At 38.8% G+C, this 13,815-nt stretch overlaps 1 protein-coding gene across 3 annotated transcripts in view; it reads right to left on the bottom strand.

The window, feature by feature from the left end:
* The window catches only part of TBC1D9B (TBC1 domain family member 9B), a 49,282-nt gene that overhangs the window by 4,330 nt on the left and 31,137 nt on the right, over positions 1-13,815 (bottom strand). For 2 of the 3 annotated variants that reach the window (XM_089528861.1, XM_089528878.1), the window contains 6 exons: positions 10,930-11,167; positions 10,072-10,137; positions 5,659-5,730; positions 5,235-5,285; positions 2,669-2,722; positions 852-958 (listed from right to left, as the gene is read on the bottom strand). In XM_089528861.1, the coding sequence (XP_089384987.1) occupies positions 852-958; positions 2,669-2,722; positions 5,235-5,285; positions 5,659-5,730; positions 10,072-10,137; positions 10,930-11,167 (588 nt within the window). The remainder of the gene's footprint in view (positions 1-851; positions 959-2,668; positions 2,723-5,234; positions 5,286-5,658; positions 5,731-10,071; positions 10,138-10,929; positions 11,168-13,815) is intronic. The other variant, XM_089528869.1, reaches the window with a different exon arrangement.

Below are 13,815 nucleotides of genomic sequence, written 5' to 3'. Positions count from 1 at the left end.
CGTTTGCTGAAACATGCTGAGCTACTTTTTGTGATGTAAGGGCTTATCCTATTTCTTTCCATGTTGTGTCTCCCTCTGGTTCCAAATTATCTATTAAGGCACTAATGCCCAGGAATAAATCTACTTTGTTAGCAGATGTATACCTGTATAGAAAATGTTATATATGATCAGGGCACAATTATGTTTATCATGTCTGAACCATAAATTTTGTTGTCCCCAACAGCAGTGCAACCACGTGTATGCCACGTGGGGCTGTCCCTAATGGCAGTGTGGTCACATGCACGCACTACCATTGAGGAGGACATCAACACTTCAGTATCTGCAGGGGTTCCAGAACAGATCCCCTGCAGATACCGAGGTCCTACTGTATTGTGTTTGGAACAAGGCTCTTAGGTCTGGATTCCATGGAATCTGGTCATGGAACTGAATCAAGCGATGCACCATTTTCATTGCTCACATAACAAGGCATCATTCTGCTAGTGGAAATTGTTTCTTCCAAACAAAGATCACTATCTGTACAACACAAACAGTGGTGATATCACATTAGTATGGCAGCAAGGCTTTCTCTACTGTTGGCTTTGAATAAGAACACAGACTTTACTAGTAGTACCAAGTTATTTAAACATTCCTAAATTGTCCACATTACAGAAGATAAGCCATGTAGTGGCCTTCTCACAACCAGCCACAGCACAACTGTAAGGAGTTAGAGCTTAACTAGAACAAAGTAATATTTTTGCAACACTTTTTCAGACAAACCTTTATGTGTCACTTTAGCATTTTAAAACTATGAAAACATTAAGTATTTCTGTAATTGGTTTTAAAACATAGCTGTTTTTTAAACAAATTCCTACCTGACTCATTTTTGGAAGATCTTTGATAGTTTCTTTTTTGGATTCCTTTTCCTTAGCCCACATTCTCAGGTGATACTTGTAATCTTGGGGACTGGTACCTTTTTCTTCTGTGTAGAAAAATCAAACCAACAAAACTAAGAGAATAACACGAATCTGTATATTCTAGAAATCTGATGGCCTTGAAACAAATTATTTATTTCCATGCATGTACTTTTTGGAAACTCTCTGGGCACAGTTTTTTGTGGGTTTTTCAAGCTGTATGGCCATGTTCTAGAAGAGTTTCTTCCTGATGTTTCACCAGTATCTGTGGCTGGCATCTTCAGAGAATACTGAAATGGAAGTGAGTGGGTATATGTATACTGTGTGGCCCTGTGTGATCTCTTCCATTCCAGTATTCTCTGAAGATGCCAGCCACAGATACTGGCAAAATGTCAGGAAGAAACTCTTCTAGAACATGGCCACACAGCTCGAAAAACCCACAAAAACCTATGGATGCCAGCCATTAAAGCCTTCGACTTCTCTGGGCACAGTTTAAAGAGGGAAAAAGTTTAGCACGCTATTTTGCACTATCTGCAGCAACAAAACAAAATCTGATGTGACTTGCAAGTAACAGCTTTGAAGTCTGATGGGGGCAGTTATAGGGAGCACCTAACTTCCTTGTTAAAATAACTTTACTGGCTACTGGGTCATTTCAGAGAACAATTCAAAGTACTGGTCATGACCTATAAAACTTGGGTCCACACTATCTGAAAGACATTAGGGGCACACTGCTTTTTTTAGTGGGACTACATGAATTTTCTCATACATTCCGGGTTTGTTATTCACATTATGGAACTGCATCTCTGCAAGTGTGAGTGGATGCTCACACATGTCAGCACTCAAAAAAGATGGGAATCAATGATGAAAATGTATTTGAACCACATTCAACACATGCAGAATTTTATCCCCGTTTACCCTGGGTCTATCTGCATTGGTTTTTCACACAGCTGAGAATGCAAATCTTTTAGGAAAACTCAAGGAAAAAACCCGATGTTGATTATCCCAGGTTATGTGGTTGTTGTTTTTTTAGTCACCCCTCCAAAAAAACCCCTAATTGGATGCATTTGAAATACATGTGAACAGAAGAGATTCATCCCAGATTCTACCTGTATTATTTTCATTGTCTGAATAACCCCTGTATCTCCCTATATGTACATGCCAGAGCTTTAAGCTCTTCAGACGAAGGCTTTCTCTCATTCCCATCATCATCACAGACTCACAAAAGGTAGCTTTCTCAATGGCTGCTCCCACCCTCTGGAACTGTATTCCATAGGAGGTCAAGCTGGCCCCTTCCGTGCTTTCCTTTTGCTGGCAAGCACAGAAGTTTCAATTTAAGCAGGCTTTGAATGTATAAGTAGGGTTTTTAAAATGGGAATTTAAAAAAAATCTTTTTAACTTTTGGTTGTTTTATAATGATTTTAATATGTTCTATGATATGATTTTAATTGTTTTTAAGTTTTATTGTGAACATTTTTACTTTACTGTTTCTGGAAGCCACCTTGATTCCTATTCTAGGAGAAATGCAACATATAAATGAAGTAAGTAAAATAAGAAATAAATAAAAAGTATGTTGGAAGCTGCAAGTTATCTCTTCCATCAGGTCAAACATAAAACTGACTGACAGAACTACTAATCCTTGGAACTCTAATCAAGGAATTTTACTCTTTTCAAAAGGGAAGCTTTGGCGTTAGGAACTGAACTAGAGTGCAATTCTGGAAGGAGGGATGTTTCATTAGGCATGAAAGTACAAGAAAACAGCACTAAGAAAGCTTCATCACCTTGGTGTTTGGAATTCCCTTCTCTTGGAGCTTTGTCTTCTTGCATGGATGCTTCTATAATACAGATGTTAAAACAGGAAATATTTTAAACATAATGCATAAAACACAGAGCTACAAATTGTTTATCCTTTGTTATTGATGTAACCAATCAAAAGTTGTATATATACTTTGCTCAGTGACTTTAAAAAATGCAACACATCATGTTTTGTTTAGATATGCAATCTCTGAGATCAAGCTTTGGGAAAACCAGCTGGGCATGTTTATCATGGAAGAAAGTGGCAGAGTGCTAATGGGCTAGGAACTGGTGATATCACTTTCTTCTCACTCAGAAGCAGGTTGTCAGTACCTAACAAACTGATTGCTTTTATAAAAAAAGGAAACTGAATATACATTTAATGGGATAAACTGCAATTTTAAAGATAACATTTAAAATAAGACAGCATTATAACATGAAGAAGAATGAGATGGACTAATCAAATTATTGTTCCAATAATCAGTGCACCTGCCCAATGCAATTAAAAGAAAATGAGTTAAACTGCTGTAGGGTGAAATATCAATAAGTTCTAATTTGCAATGTATTTTCATATACCCAGAACACTTTTCATCCTATGATAAGGAGGGAGGGGAAAAAGAAATTTGGTAGCAAATGCCTGTTTGAACAAAACTAAAATCTTGTTTCCTGAACATTACTTTAATTGCTCTATAATCATAGACAAATGAAATAATTGTAACCATTTATCTGTTAATTACAGCAAGCAGAAACAGGGATTTTTAGTTTATAAAATTTCTTACAGACCAGACAGATTAAGAGGCATGTTAATTTATACATATAAAGAAAACAAACTAGAAGGAATTAGTATCTTTAAAATAATAGAACTAAAGGTCATTCAATATAACTGACTGCCAACAAGCTAAGGTCAGAATGAACCTTTTCAGAATTCACTGCTGCCAGAAGCTGATGCTCAGCAGTTCTAAAATTGATTTTTAAAAGGATTAGGCAGATCTTTTCACTGAAAATGATACCTGAAATCCCAATGTCATATTTATAGGCCTGTTGCTATTTGCCTGCAAATCATTTCTGACTTATGGTGACTCTAACCCATCCCAGAGCTTTTCTTGGCAACATTTGTTCAGAGGGGTTTTACCACTGCCTTTCTTGTGACTTGTCTAAGATCACCTAGCGAGTTTTCATGACTGAGTGGAGATTTGAATCCTGGTCTCCCACGGTCCTAGTCTAACACTCAAACCACTACACTGGCTCTTATTCATGGACTTATACCACTGATTAACAGATGCTGAGAACAAAATAACTGGGTATAGGAACCCTTCTTCAATCTGGTGCCTGCCATATGTGTTGGAATACAGCTCCCACCATCTTCAACTGGCAGGGCCAATTAACACATTGGCTGGAATGAGGAAAGTTGTAGTCAAGATTGGGGAATCAGGCTAGGGTACAGTCTGTCTCCACAATGCCCTCTCTATACAAGCCTTCTAGTGAATCACAATGGCCATTTACAGAAACGAAAGGTTATAGCAGGCCTTTGATCCAGTGAGAGAATTATTCAATTCACATCAAACAGCAGGAATACAAAGGGGGAAATTAACAAGATATTCTTCAAGAAATCACAGGATTGTTAAGTTTTCAATATGAAACGATAAAAATAAAACACCCCAAACTAAATTGAAACAGGACATAGTGTTTAATATGGGCAGCACAAAAAGAAGGGAGAAAGCCATAAGTGCCAACTCAGGACAAAGGAGATTACCACACTACACTGAATATTTTCTGTTATGTCAGTAAACTTAGCCCTGTGTTACATTCCCTTACCTCCATTCTTTGAAAGTTCAGGCACTGATTCTGCCCCCTGAAGACCATGGTATTTTTTGGAAACACTCTTATAGTGCTGTTATCCCTCTTTTACTGCTCTGGCTGCCTCCTGCTGCATTCTGGGATTTGCACTTTAAGGAAAGGCATTTAGAATTATCAGCCAAGAGCTCCTAGGCCTCAATGAACTACAAATACCAGAATGTCAAAGGAGGCAGCCAGAGCAGTAAAATTGAAATAGCAGCACTATAAGAGTGTTTCTGAAACATACCATGGTCTTCAGGGAGCAGAATCAGTGCCTTAACTTGCTGTACTACTATTTCACAAGTACCAAAAAGAAAAAAAGAAAAAAAGAAAAAAACAAGATTAGGCTTGGTTGATTTTTGTAAACTGGCTTGCTAAATTTTCTAGCTTGCTTTAGTGCTAGATGAACAATCCTATTTATGGAATGAATCCTATAGTTACTGATTTCATTATTAAAACTTGTGTCCCTTTCTGGTCAAAGTATAGGCAGTGAATTTGAAATAAGTCTATCCTGAATCAGGAGAATAAATAACTGATTTTTTAATGACCCTATATAAAACTGATAATAAATGAAAGAGAAACATATGTCTGGCTGCTATGTCACACTAGTAACAGTAATAAGCAGTATTAAGTTTTCATTACACTTCATTTCAAAAGTAGGCAGCTACTTTTAGCACACTAAAAGTGGTCCACCTTTGTGCAGGCATTCAAACTAACCTTGAGTATCACAATGCAGGAAGAGATCCAGTTCTGAGACAAAGGGAGATACTAGAGAAGCAAAGAGAAAAGAGAAAGAAAGAAAGAGAGGCTTTGAGAGCAGGGGAGAAATTTAAGACTGAATGAGAGAGGGAGTCAATATACAGAGCAACAGAAATGAAGCAGGAGAGAAATACACAAGAGCTGAGTAGGAGCCCTAGGAAAGAAAATCAAGCTAACAAGGACAAGCACCTTTAATCTGTCTCAGTACCAGTCTATCAGTGCTTCTTACAAAAAGCAGACCTCTTTCTACAGTTCACTACAGAGGTGAGAGCACGTCTGGGACAATCTTCTGCTGAGAAAGGATAACTAAGAAAATGGTACAGAGTGGCTTGAAATATCTGAAGTGTCCATTCCCAGTGAAACGGAGACCAATCACTGTTACCTTCTGTGGTATTATCCTCTGTGAAGTAATTTGTAGCCTCTAGAGCAGACTCTGCTTCCTCTGGGTTCAGAGCTATACAAAGAGACAAAAATAGGAGGTCATCACTCTGTCTCAGACTTCTCCAAGCTGGTGTCCTCCAAAAGCTGGAGATCGCAACTCTTCTAATTTAATGCAACTGGCTATGCTGGTGTGGCTGTGGCAGCTATAGTCAAAAACATCTGGAAGGCTGCTATGGATCAGGGCTACCACACCAAAACAGATTCAGGGATGGTCTCAATGGTCAAAATGAAAAGTACTCATTAAAAGAAGATTTTAAATTAAAATTAATAGAAGATGTGCAACACAGAAAGTCATCTTTTTAAACTGCTTTTTATATTTTTCACTATATATGCTTTAAATTGTATTAATATTGTATAGTTCAATTGTAATGTTCACTTTTTTGCATCTTTTTAATTAATGGGACTGCCAAAAATAAAAACAGACATTTTTAATGATAGTTTTTTGTGGGTTTTTCGGGCTGTGCGGCCATGTTCTAGAATATTTTCTTCCTGACGTTTCACCAGCATCTGTGGCTGGCATTCCCTGAAGATGCCAGTCACAGATGCTGGCAAAAAGTCAGGAAAATTTTTTTCTAGAACATGGCCAAACAGCCCGAAAAACCCACAAAAAACTATGGATGCCGGCCATGAAAGCCTTCGACTTCACATTTTTAATGATATTTATTTGTTTTAATATTTACTTGCCTTAATCTCTGACTCAAATCTAACATTAAAATTAGATTTAAACTCTTTAATATATTTACTCACCATGAACATTAAACTTGCATTTTAACCCGATGGACTCCCAGTTATACCATGTAAATAATTATAAAACTTGATTTTTTAAAAATTTACTTCTTATATAAATTGTAATGCAAAAAGGAGCTCAGCCAACACATTTCTGTGAGCCACACATTACATGTCAAGGAGACAGTTGTACTTCTTGAACCATGGTTTGGCCATGCCTGCTCTAGAAAGTACTGGGAGCTACTTGAATATACTGGATAAGAGGGGAGGACCTACTCTCCCCTTCTGCATCAAAAGGCACCCATCTCTTTAGTAATGAATTGGGAGATGTCCCCTGCCTAATGACTTATGACAGAGGTGGGCAAATGCTGGAGGTTAGGAGGGTGCATTGCCCCCTCAGAGGCCTTTCGGGCACCATAAACCCCTCTACCACCCCAGCACCTAAAACAAAAAAGTAAACTTTTTGTCACCAACATGACTCTCCCTGTGGAGATTTCAACAAGAAGTGACTGGAAGGTTAATTTCCTGTTACATCTTGTCAGAAAAAGGGTTTTTCTTCTTGAGCCTAAAATAGAAGGGGGGGTATGTGAAATTGCTCCACAGGTCTGTAAGAAGTTGTTGAGGGGCATTTTTCCGGACAAAACAAATTTGAAATTTCACACCCTTTGAGGGTGGGCAGCTGTTGAAGGCCTTATCATAGAATAATAGAGTTGGAAGAGATTTCAAGGGCCATCCAGTCCAACCCCCTGCCATGCAGGAAATCCAAACCAAAGCATCCCCGACAGATGGCCATCCACCCTCTGTTTAAAGACCTACAAGGAAGGAGACTCCACCACACTCCGAGGGAGTGTGTTCCACTGTCGGACAGCCCTTACTGTCAGGAAGTTCCTCCTAATGTTGAGGTGGAATATCTTTTCCTGTAGCTTGCATCCATTGCTCCAGGTTCTGTTCTCTGGAGCAACAGAAAACAAGCTTGCTCCCTCCTCAATATGACATCCCTTCAAATATTTAAACAGGGCTATTGTATCACCGCTTAACCTTCTTTTCTCCAGGCTGAACATCCCCAGCTCCCTAAGGCATTCCTCATACAGCATGGTTTCCAGACCCTTCACCATTTTAGTCACTCTCCTTTGGACATGCTCCAGTTTCTCCACATCATTTTTAAATTGTGGTGCCCAGAACTGGACACAATATTCCAGGTGGGGCCTGACCAGAGCAGAATATAGTGGCACTATTACTGCCCTTGATCTAGACACTATTATGCCTAAAGGTCTTAAAATGGAATGGCCCAGAAGCAGCCCATGGGCTACACTTCCCCCACACCTGACCAAAGAATTGTGAAGATATCAGTTTACTATTAAGTTGGTTTGTTCCCTAGTTGTTAAGAGAGCACCCAGGACTACTACCCACAGACAGAGTTGTAAAAGATCTCAAGGGTTATCAAATCTAATCTGCTACTAGTGCAGGAATCAACCTTATGCATGCCTACTTGGAGGTGGATAACAATGTCAGGAGCAGCATCATGCACCTTGCCTGGTTTGAAGGGTAAATATAGAATGGAATAATCACGTTGTTGGATGTTAAATGCTCACAACAAAGACACCATGGTAGGGAAGCTTCTATTTAATGTTTATTGCGTTCATACTCTGGCCTGCTGCCACACTGCAGAATTAATTCAACTTGACCCCACTTTAATAGTTATGGCTCAATGCTATGGAATCCTGGTATTTGTAGTTTGTTGTGGCACCACAGCTCTGACAGAAGCTAAATATCTGCCAAAACTACAAATCCCAGAATTCCATAGCATTGAGTCATGGTAGTTAAATCAGTGTCAAACTGCATTAATTCTGCAGTACAGATGCAGTCCTAATTTATTGGAATAACAGTTATGTGGGAATATCAGAAACTGCAGCATGTGATTTAATTCCCTACGCCTTTTTCTTTTTTGGTCTCTATTGCTCTGATCAATGTTGCTACTAACTGGATTTTACAGAATGTGTTTAAATTAAAACACATTTATATGATCTTATATCATCTTTTTATTATTTTAATCATAAAATTAATAGTATAATTATTAATATTTTAAAATGACCTTTTAAACTTTTCAAAGGTCATTAATAAAAGGCACCTTAGAAACTTTAATAGCACAGCCTTGGAAATGACAGATGAGCTACCACCTTTGCTCTGTTCCCTCTGCAACTCCAGTTACAACTGTTCTCTAAATGGGCTTATTTAGTTATTTATTTAATTTATACACTATCTTTCTCCTGGGATGGGATCCAAGGTAGCTGTCTTTCTAATGTTAGAGAATGGATGTCTTTTCTTGTTTCAGATAATAAAAAATAACATATTTTAATAGTTTTGCTGTAAGAACAAACTATTGTTTATCATTCCAAAGATGAGTCTAGCAAGCTTTGGGCTCCAGATATTGCGGGATTTCAGCTCCCATCATCCTTAGCATATATGTTGATGCCCGATAACATATTAAAGGCCCCACATTTTCCATCCCTGATCAGTAATTTACATGAATGATGTCTCAGTGGCTATAGAACTTAAAAATGTTTACCCTTTCCCCTAGGTTTGTTGCTTATTGTCTTGAATCGACTTCGACTCATGATGATCCTGTGAATGAGATATCTCCAAGTCACCCTTTCCTCAAGTGCCCTGCTCAGCTACTGCAGATTCATGGCAGTGGTTTCTTTGAGTGAGTCTATCCATCTGGAATGTGGTCTTCTTCTTTTCTTATTGCCTGTCACTTTATCTTGTTCTAGTGAGTCTTTTCTTCTCATGATACGGCCAAAACATAACAGCCTCAATTTAGCAATCTTTGCTTCCAGGGAGAGTTTTGGGCCTGATCAGCTATAGGACCCGTCCATTGACCATGTTAGCACACCACAGTATTCTCAAAACTTTTCTCCAGCACCAGATCCAAAATGAGTTGATTTCCCCCCTATCAGATTTCTTCACTGTCCAGCTTTAACAACCATACATGGAAATGGGAAATATGATGGCATGGACAATTCTAACATTAGTATTCGATGATATATCATCATTGAATTGACACTTCAGCACCTTGTCCAATTCCTTCATAGCTGCCCTTCCAAGTCCTAGTCTTCTTCTGATTTCTTGACAGCAATTTCTGTTCTGATTGATGATTGAGCCCAAGTGTGGAAAACCACGAACTATTTCTATCTCTTCTTTGAAATTATGTAGACCATCTGTGGCCATAATTTTTGTTTTCTTCATATTCAGCCATAAACCTGCCTTTCTGCTTTCTGTTTTGATCTTCTTCAATAATTTTTCCATATCTGAAAATATCTTAAGATTGTTGATGTTCCTTCCTCCTTTTCATGCCTCCCTCTTCTGAATCGAATCCTGTTTTTCATGTGATGTTCTCAGCATACAAATTAAATAGATAGGAACATAGAATACAGCCTTGCCTGACCCCCCTCTTCTTTCTGTTTCTCCATATTCTGTATAGACAGTAGCATCTTGAGTACAGATTATGCATCAGGACTATCAAAAATTGTGTCACACTTATTTCCCTAAGGTACAGTGTTTGAAACAACCTTAGCAGATGCCTACACTACCACAAGTTGCCATTTGAAAGGAAAAAAAAGTAGCTCACCTGGAGGTAGGTGAAGTTTGTAAAGGAGCTTTAACTTCTCAGTCAGATCACCATGATACATGCCACCTGTTAAGAGAAGAGAAAAGTGACACTCAGGACTAAGAATTTCAGATAGATTGCCAACTTTTTTTTCTAGCTGGGTTCTTGTGTCAGAAAAATGCAGAAGACATTTAGCAGATAAAGCTTGTCCATCTCCATACTTAATTTCTGTATAGCAGCACAAAGTACACTATTTTTTCTTTCACAATAGTCCAGTGAGCTAGATTTTGACAACTAAGTCTGAGAAATAACCAATGTGACACAATGTATCCATAAATAGCACAGAATATCAGCAAGATTAGCGGTCAAGCTTGGATCCAACAAATCTAGATCTTAGTATGGAATCAACTGGAGCTCTAAAGACCCTAAAGGCAGCAGCTCTTGTATGTTCTTGGAAACTAAGCAGGGTCAACTCTGAATCATACCTGGATGGGAGACAGCCAATTAATACCAGGTACTGTAGGCTATATTTCAGAGAAAAGGACTGGTGAAACCACCCAAGTATTCCTTGCCTAAGAAAACCCTATAAAAGTGGTGTGTGTGCCATAAGTCTACAGGTGACTTGAAGGCACATACATAAGGACATGCAAATTAGAAACCATAAGCATCTTTGGGTGCTAATACTGAGAAGACTTCTCCATGAGACTAGTCATTTATGACTAGCCTTACACAACAGGAGCAGCATTTCCACCACAATTCCTTCTGAGGATCTCATTCTAACATGCATCACACATTCTCTCAACCACTGACCAGTGCACAGAAGGCACAAGAATTTATCCTTCAGATATTAAACATAACTATTTCTGAAAAGGCACTCACTCATTCCAGTTGCAAACTCTTTGAAGTTAATGAGTGCATCCTTGTTTTCATCCAAGAGTCGGAACATTCTTTCTGCTAGCACTGGTGTGTGGAGGCCACATGACCAAGGAGTAAGAGAAGCAAATAACTCTTTGAATTGCTCTATGTTGATACGGTACTGTTCCAGGTAGGGAAGGCTCTGGTCTCGGGGGGCTGCTGCAGTGCGATTTCCCCAGTAACAACTCATTAGGTGTTTTGCCTATGAACAAAATGGGCAACTAGGTCAGAAAATAACAATGTTTTCAGATCTTCAACCTTCAAACCTATTACTGATATGATGAGAGTGGGAACCTGCAGTAACTGTGAATTGCACATTACTGGGCTATTTATGGTACGTATTTCTACTCCTTTCAGGTTTGGCCACGGTCTCTGATCAATTCTACAATATGAAGCAAAGCGAATACATCAAAAGCATTTTGTTTAACTAAAGAATAATAAGGAATACTACCAATTTGGATACATGTTTAGGTAGAAATTCTTCAAGAGACTGTATGAATGGCTCAGAATTAACTGGAATTTTCTTTGGCATCTGAAAGCCACTGAACTTTCAAATGAAGCATGCATTTGAATTATGTCACTTAATGCCCTTGGCAAAAAGAATGTCAGAAACTAATAATCTGCAACTACTGGAAGTTGACTCAATAAATTCAGTTCACTCATAACTTGAAAGGCCTAAGTTGAAATTACTGTACCTTCCAACCTCTCCAGCTGTGAAACTGGAACTCAACACTAGTATGCCAACTATGAAACAGCCCTAATGTTGCACTCCAAAGGATCTTAACTAAGGAGTACATCCCATTAAAAGAAGCTAATTCTGAGTAAACATGTTAGGTCCAGCATTGCAAATTACTAAATAAAATTCAATTACTTCTGATTGCTCCACACAAAGGGATTAAATTGTAATGTGTATTTCTTTAAAGTTTTGCCGAAATACCCTAAAAACACCAGATCCCATCTGATCTTGGAAGGAAAGCAGGGTCAGTGCTGGTTAGTACTTGAATGGGAGAGCACCGACAAATACCAGGTGCTGTAGGCTATATTTCAGAGGAAGAAACTAGCAAAACCACCTCTGAGTATTCCTTGCTTCAGAAAATCCCAAGGAAATTTGTGAGGTTGCCATAAATTGACAGGCGAATTGAAGGCACATAAATACATATTTCTTTAAAATATCCCACCAGCCGTGGTCCACTATGTCCATTTGCATCCCTTTTCAAAAGCAGTAATCCTAGTGCTCAGCTGTTTGAAGAAGGTAGCTGTGGGTGCACTAAATCCATCCCTTGCAGTCCCTCATGAACAGCTGAGACACAGGATTCCTGCTTTATTGAACACGAGTCTCCTTGAACAGTCTAAGCACTCAGTCAGGGAGAGGAACTGCACACACAACATCTGTAGCTCCTCACTGAACTAGGCAAATATGCAGAACCCAGGGTAGCACTGAGATAGCTCGAGAGTACCATCACCATTATGGATCATTTCAAGACGGCCATTTTAACAGTTTTGGAGCGTTTTAAAGGAGGGATATTTAGTATAATAATCAAGGAGATAGCTTTGTCTCTCGCCTCTTTTTTTAATTGTTAAAATACTACTTGTGGTGGTGGTGGTCATAGATCTTTTTTCCTTCCTGTTTTCAACTGTATTAAAAATAGCCACCACGTTGATGATGACACCATATTTCCCTCCCTAAACACCACTCATACCATACTGCTGTGACAGCAAAGCTGATGTTCTTTTAAAGTTCAAAAGAAAAAGAAGAAAAGGAGCTGCCAGTGCTACTGTTGCAAGTATTTTTTTTTTTTATAACAGTGAGAAAACAAATACAAAGGAGACATTGCTACCACCCAGTAAGTTCCTCTTCACCAAAATAATTTAGAACATTTTTGCCTTCATTCTCTTAGAAATGGCATTCCTATTTTGGGGGTAAATTCCCTTAATAGATGAATTCCCAAACTAAACAAAAAGTAGCTCATCCTTACATAAAGGCTTCCCCTTTGACTGAGTGTCCAGTCATGTCTGACTGTAGGGGGTGGTGCTCGTCTCCATTACTAATCTAATGCCCCCCCCCCCCCGAATCTCACCTTAAACCCCCAGGAGCCACTCCAAGTGATGGAGGTCTGTTCTGATGGCAATCAGGGCACAGCAAGATGACATTATCAGCTTTTTGCTACCATGGATCTGAAATGCAACGAGGAATTGCAACACATGTCCTCCGTCTAATAGTTGCAGAGCTGGTGGGAGGTGGCTGGAAACATCATTCAGCTACACCTTGATCACCAGTAGAACAAACCTCCACTGCTTGGAGCAATTGCTGGCTGTTAACATAGGTCTGTGGGTTTAGGCCAGGAAACAACTAAGGGCTCGAACAGAAAGGCCAAAATAAAGCTGCTTCAGGTCACTTTAGAGATATACTGTTTAAATCGGCACATGCATCTTAAGAGGCCTGAAGCTATGCTGAAGCTGCGCCCCAGTCCTTAGCACTGGAGCGTGGCTCTGGCACAGCTTCCAGCCTCTTAGGATGCATGCATCATTTAAACAGCACACCTCCAAAAGTGACCTCAAACAGCTTTATTTTGACCTGTCTGTTTGGTCCCTAAATCAGAGATGTAGGAACTTGGCCATTATTTTTTTTAAAGACTGATATTCTATTCCCAACACAAAGACTTAGTGCAAATAATCAAAAAAGTAAAAAGTAAATTAAACTTATTTTTTTAAATAAATAAATAACAAAAAGATTTCTTTTAAGTTTTTTCTTATCAGCTTGACATCAATACCCAGAAAGATTCCAGAACATATCATTTAACAGTCAGTTTGCAAGCAATTAGAAAGTAATGCTCTGATTACTAAACACCA

This window comes from Sceloporus occidentalis, unplaced genomic scaffold, assembly GCF_023333645.1.
Source record: "Sceloporus occidentalis isolate IW3139 unplaced genomic scaffold, rSceOcc1.0.p SCAF_1, whole genome shotgun sequence".
Lineage (NCBI taxonomy): Eukaryota > Metazoa > Chordata > Lepidosauria > Squamata > Phrynosomatidae > Sceloporus > Sceloporus occidentalis.
The sequence above is the reverse complement of the archived record's forward strand: the minus strand, read 5'-3'. Positions and strand labels throughout refer to the sequence as shown.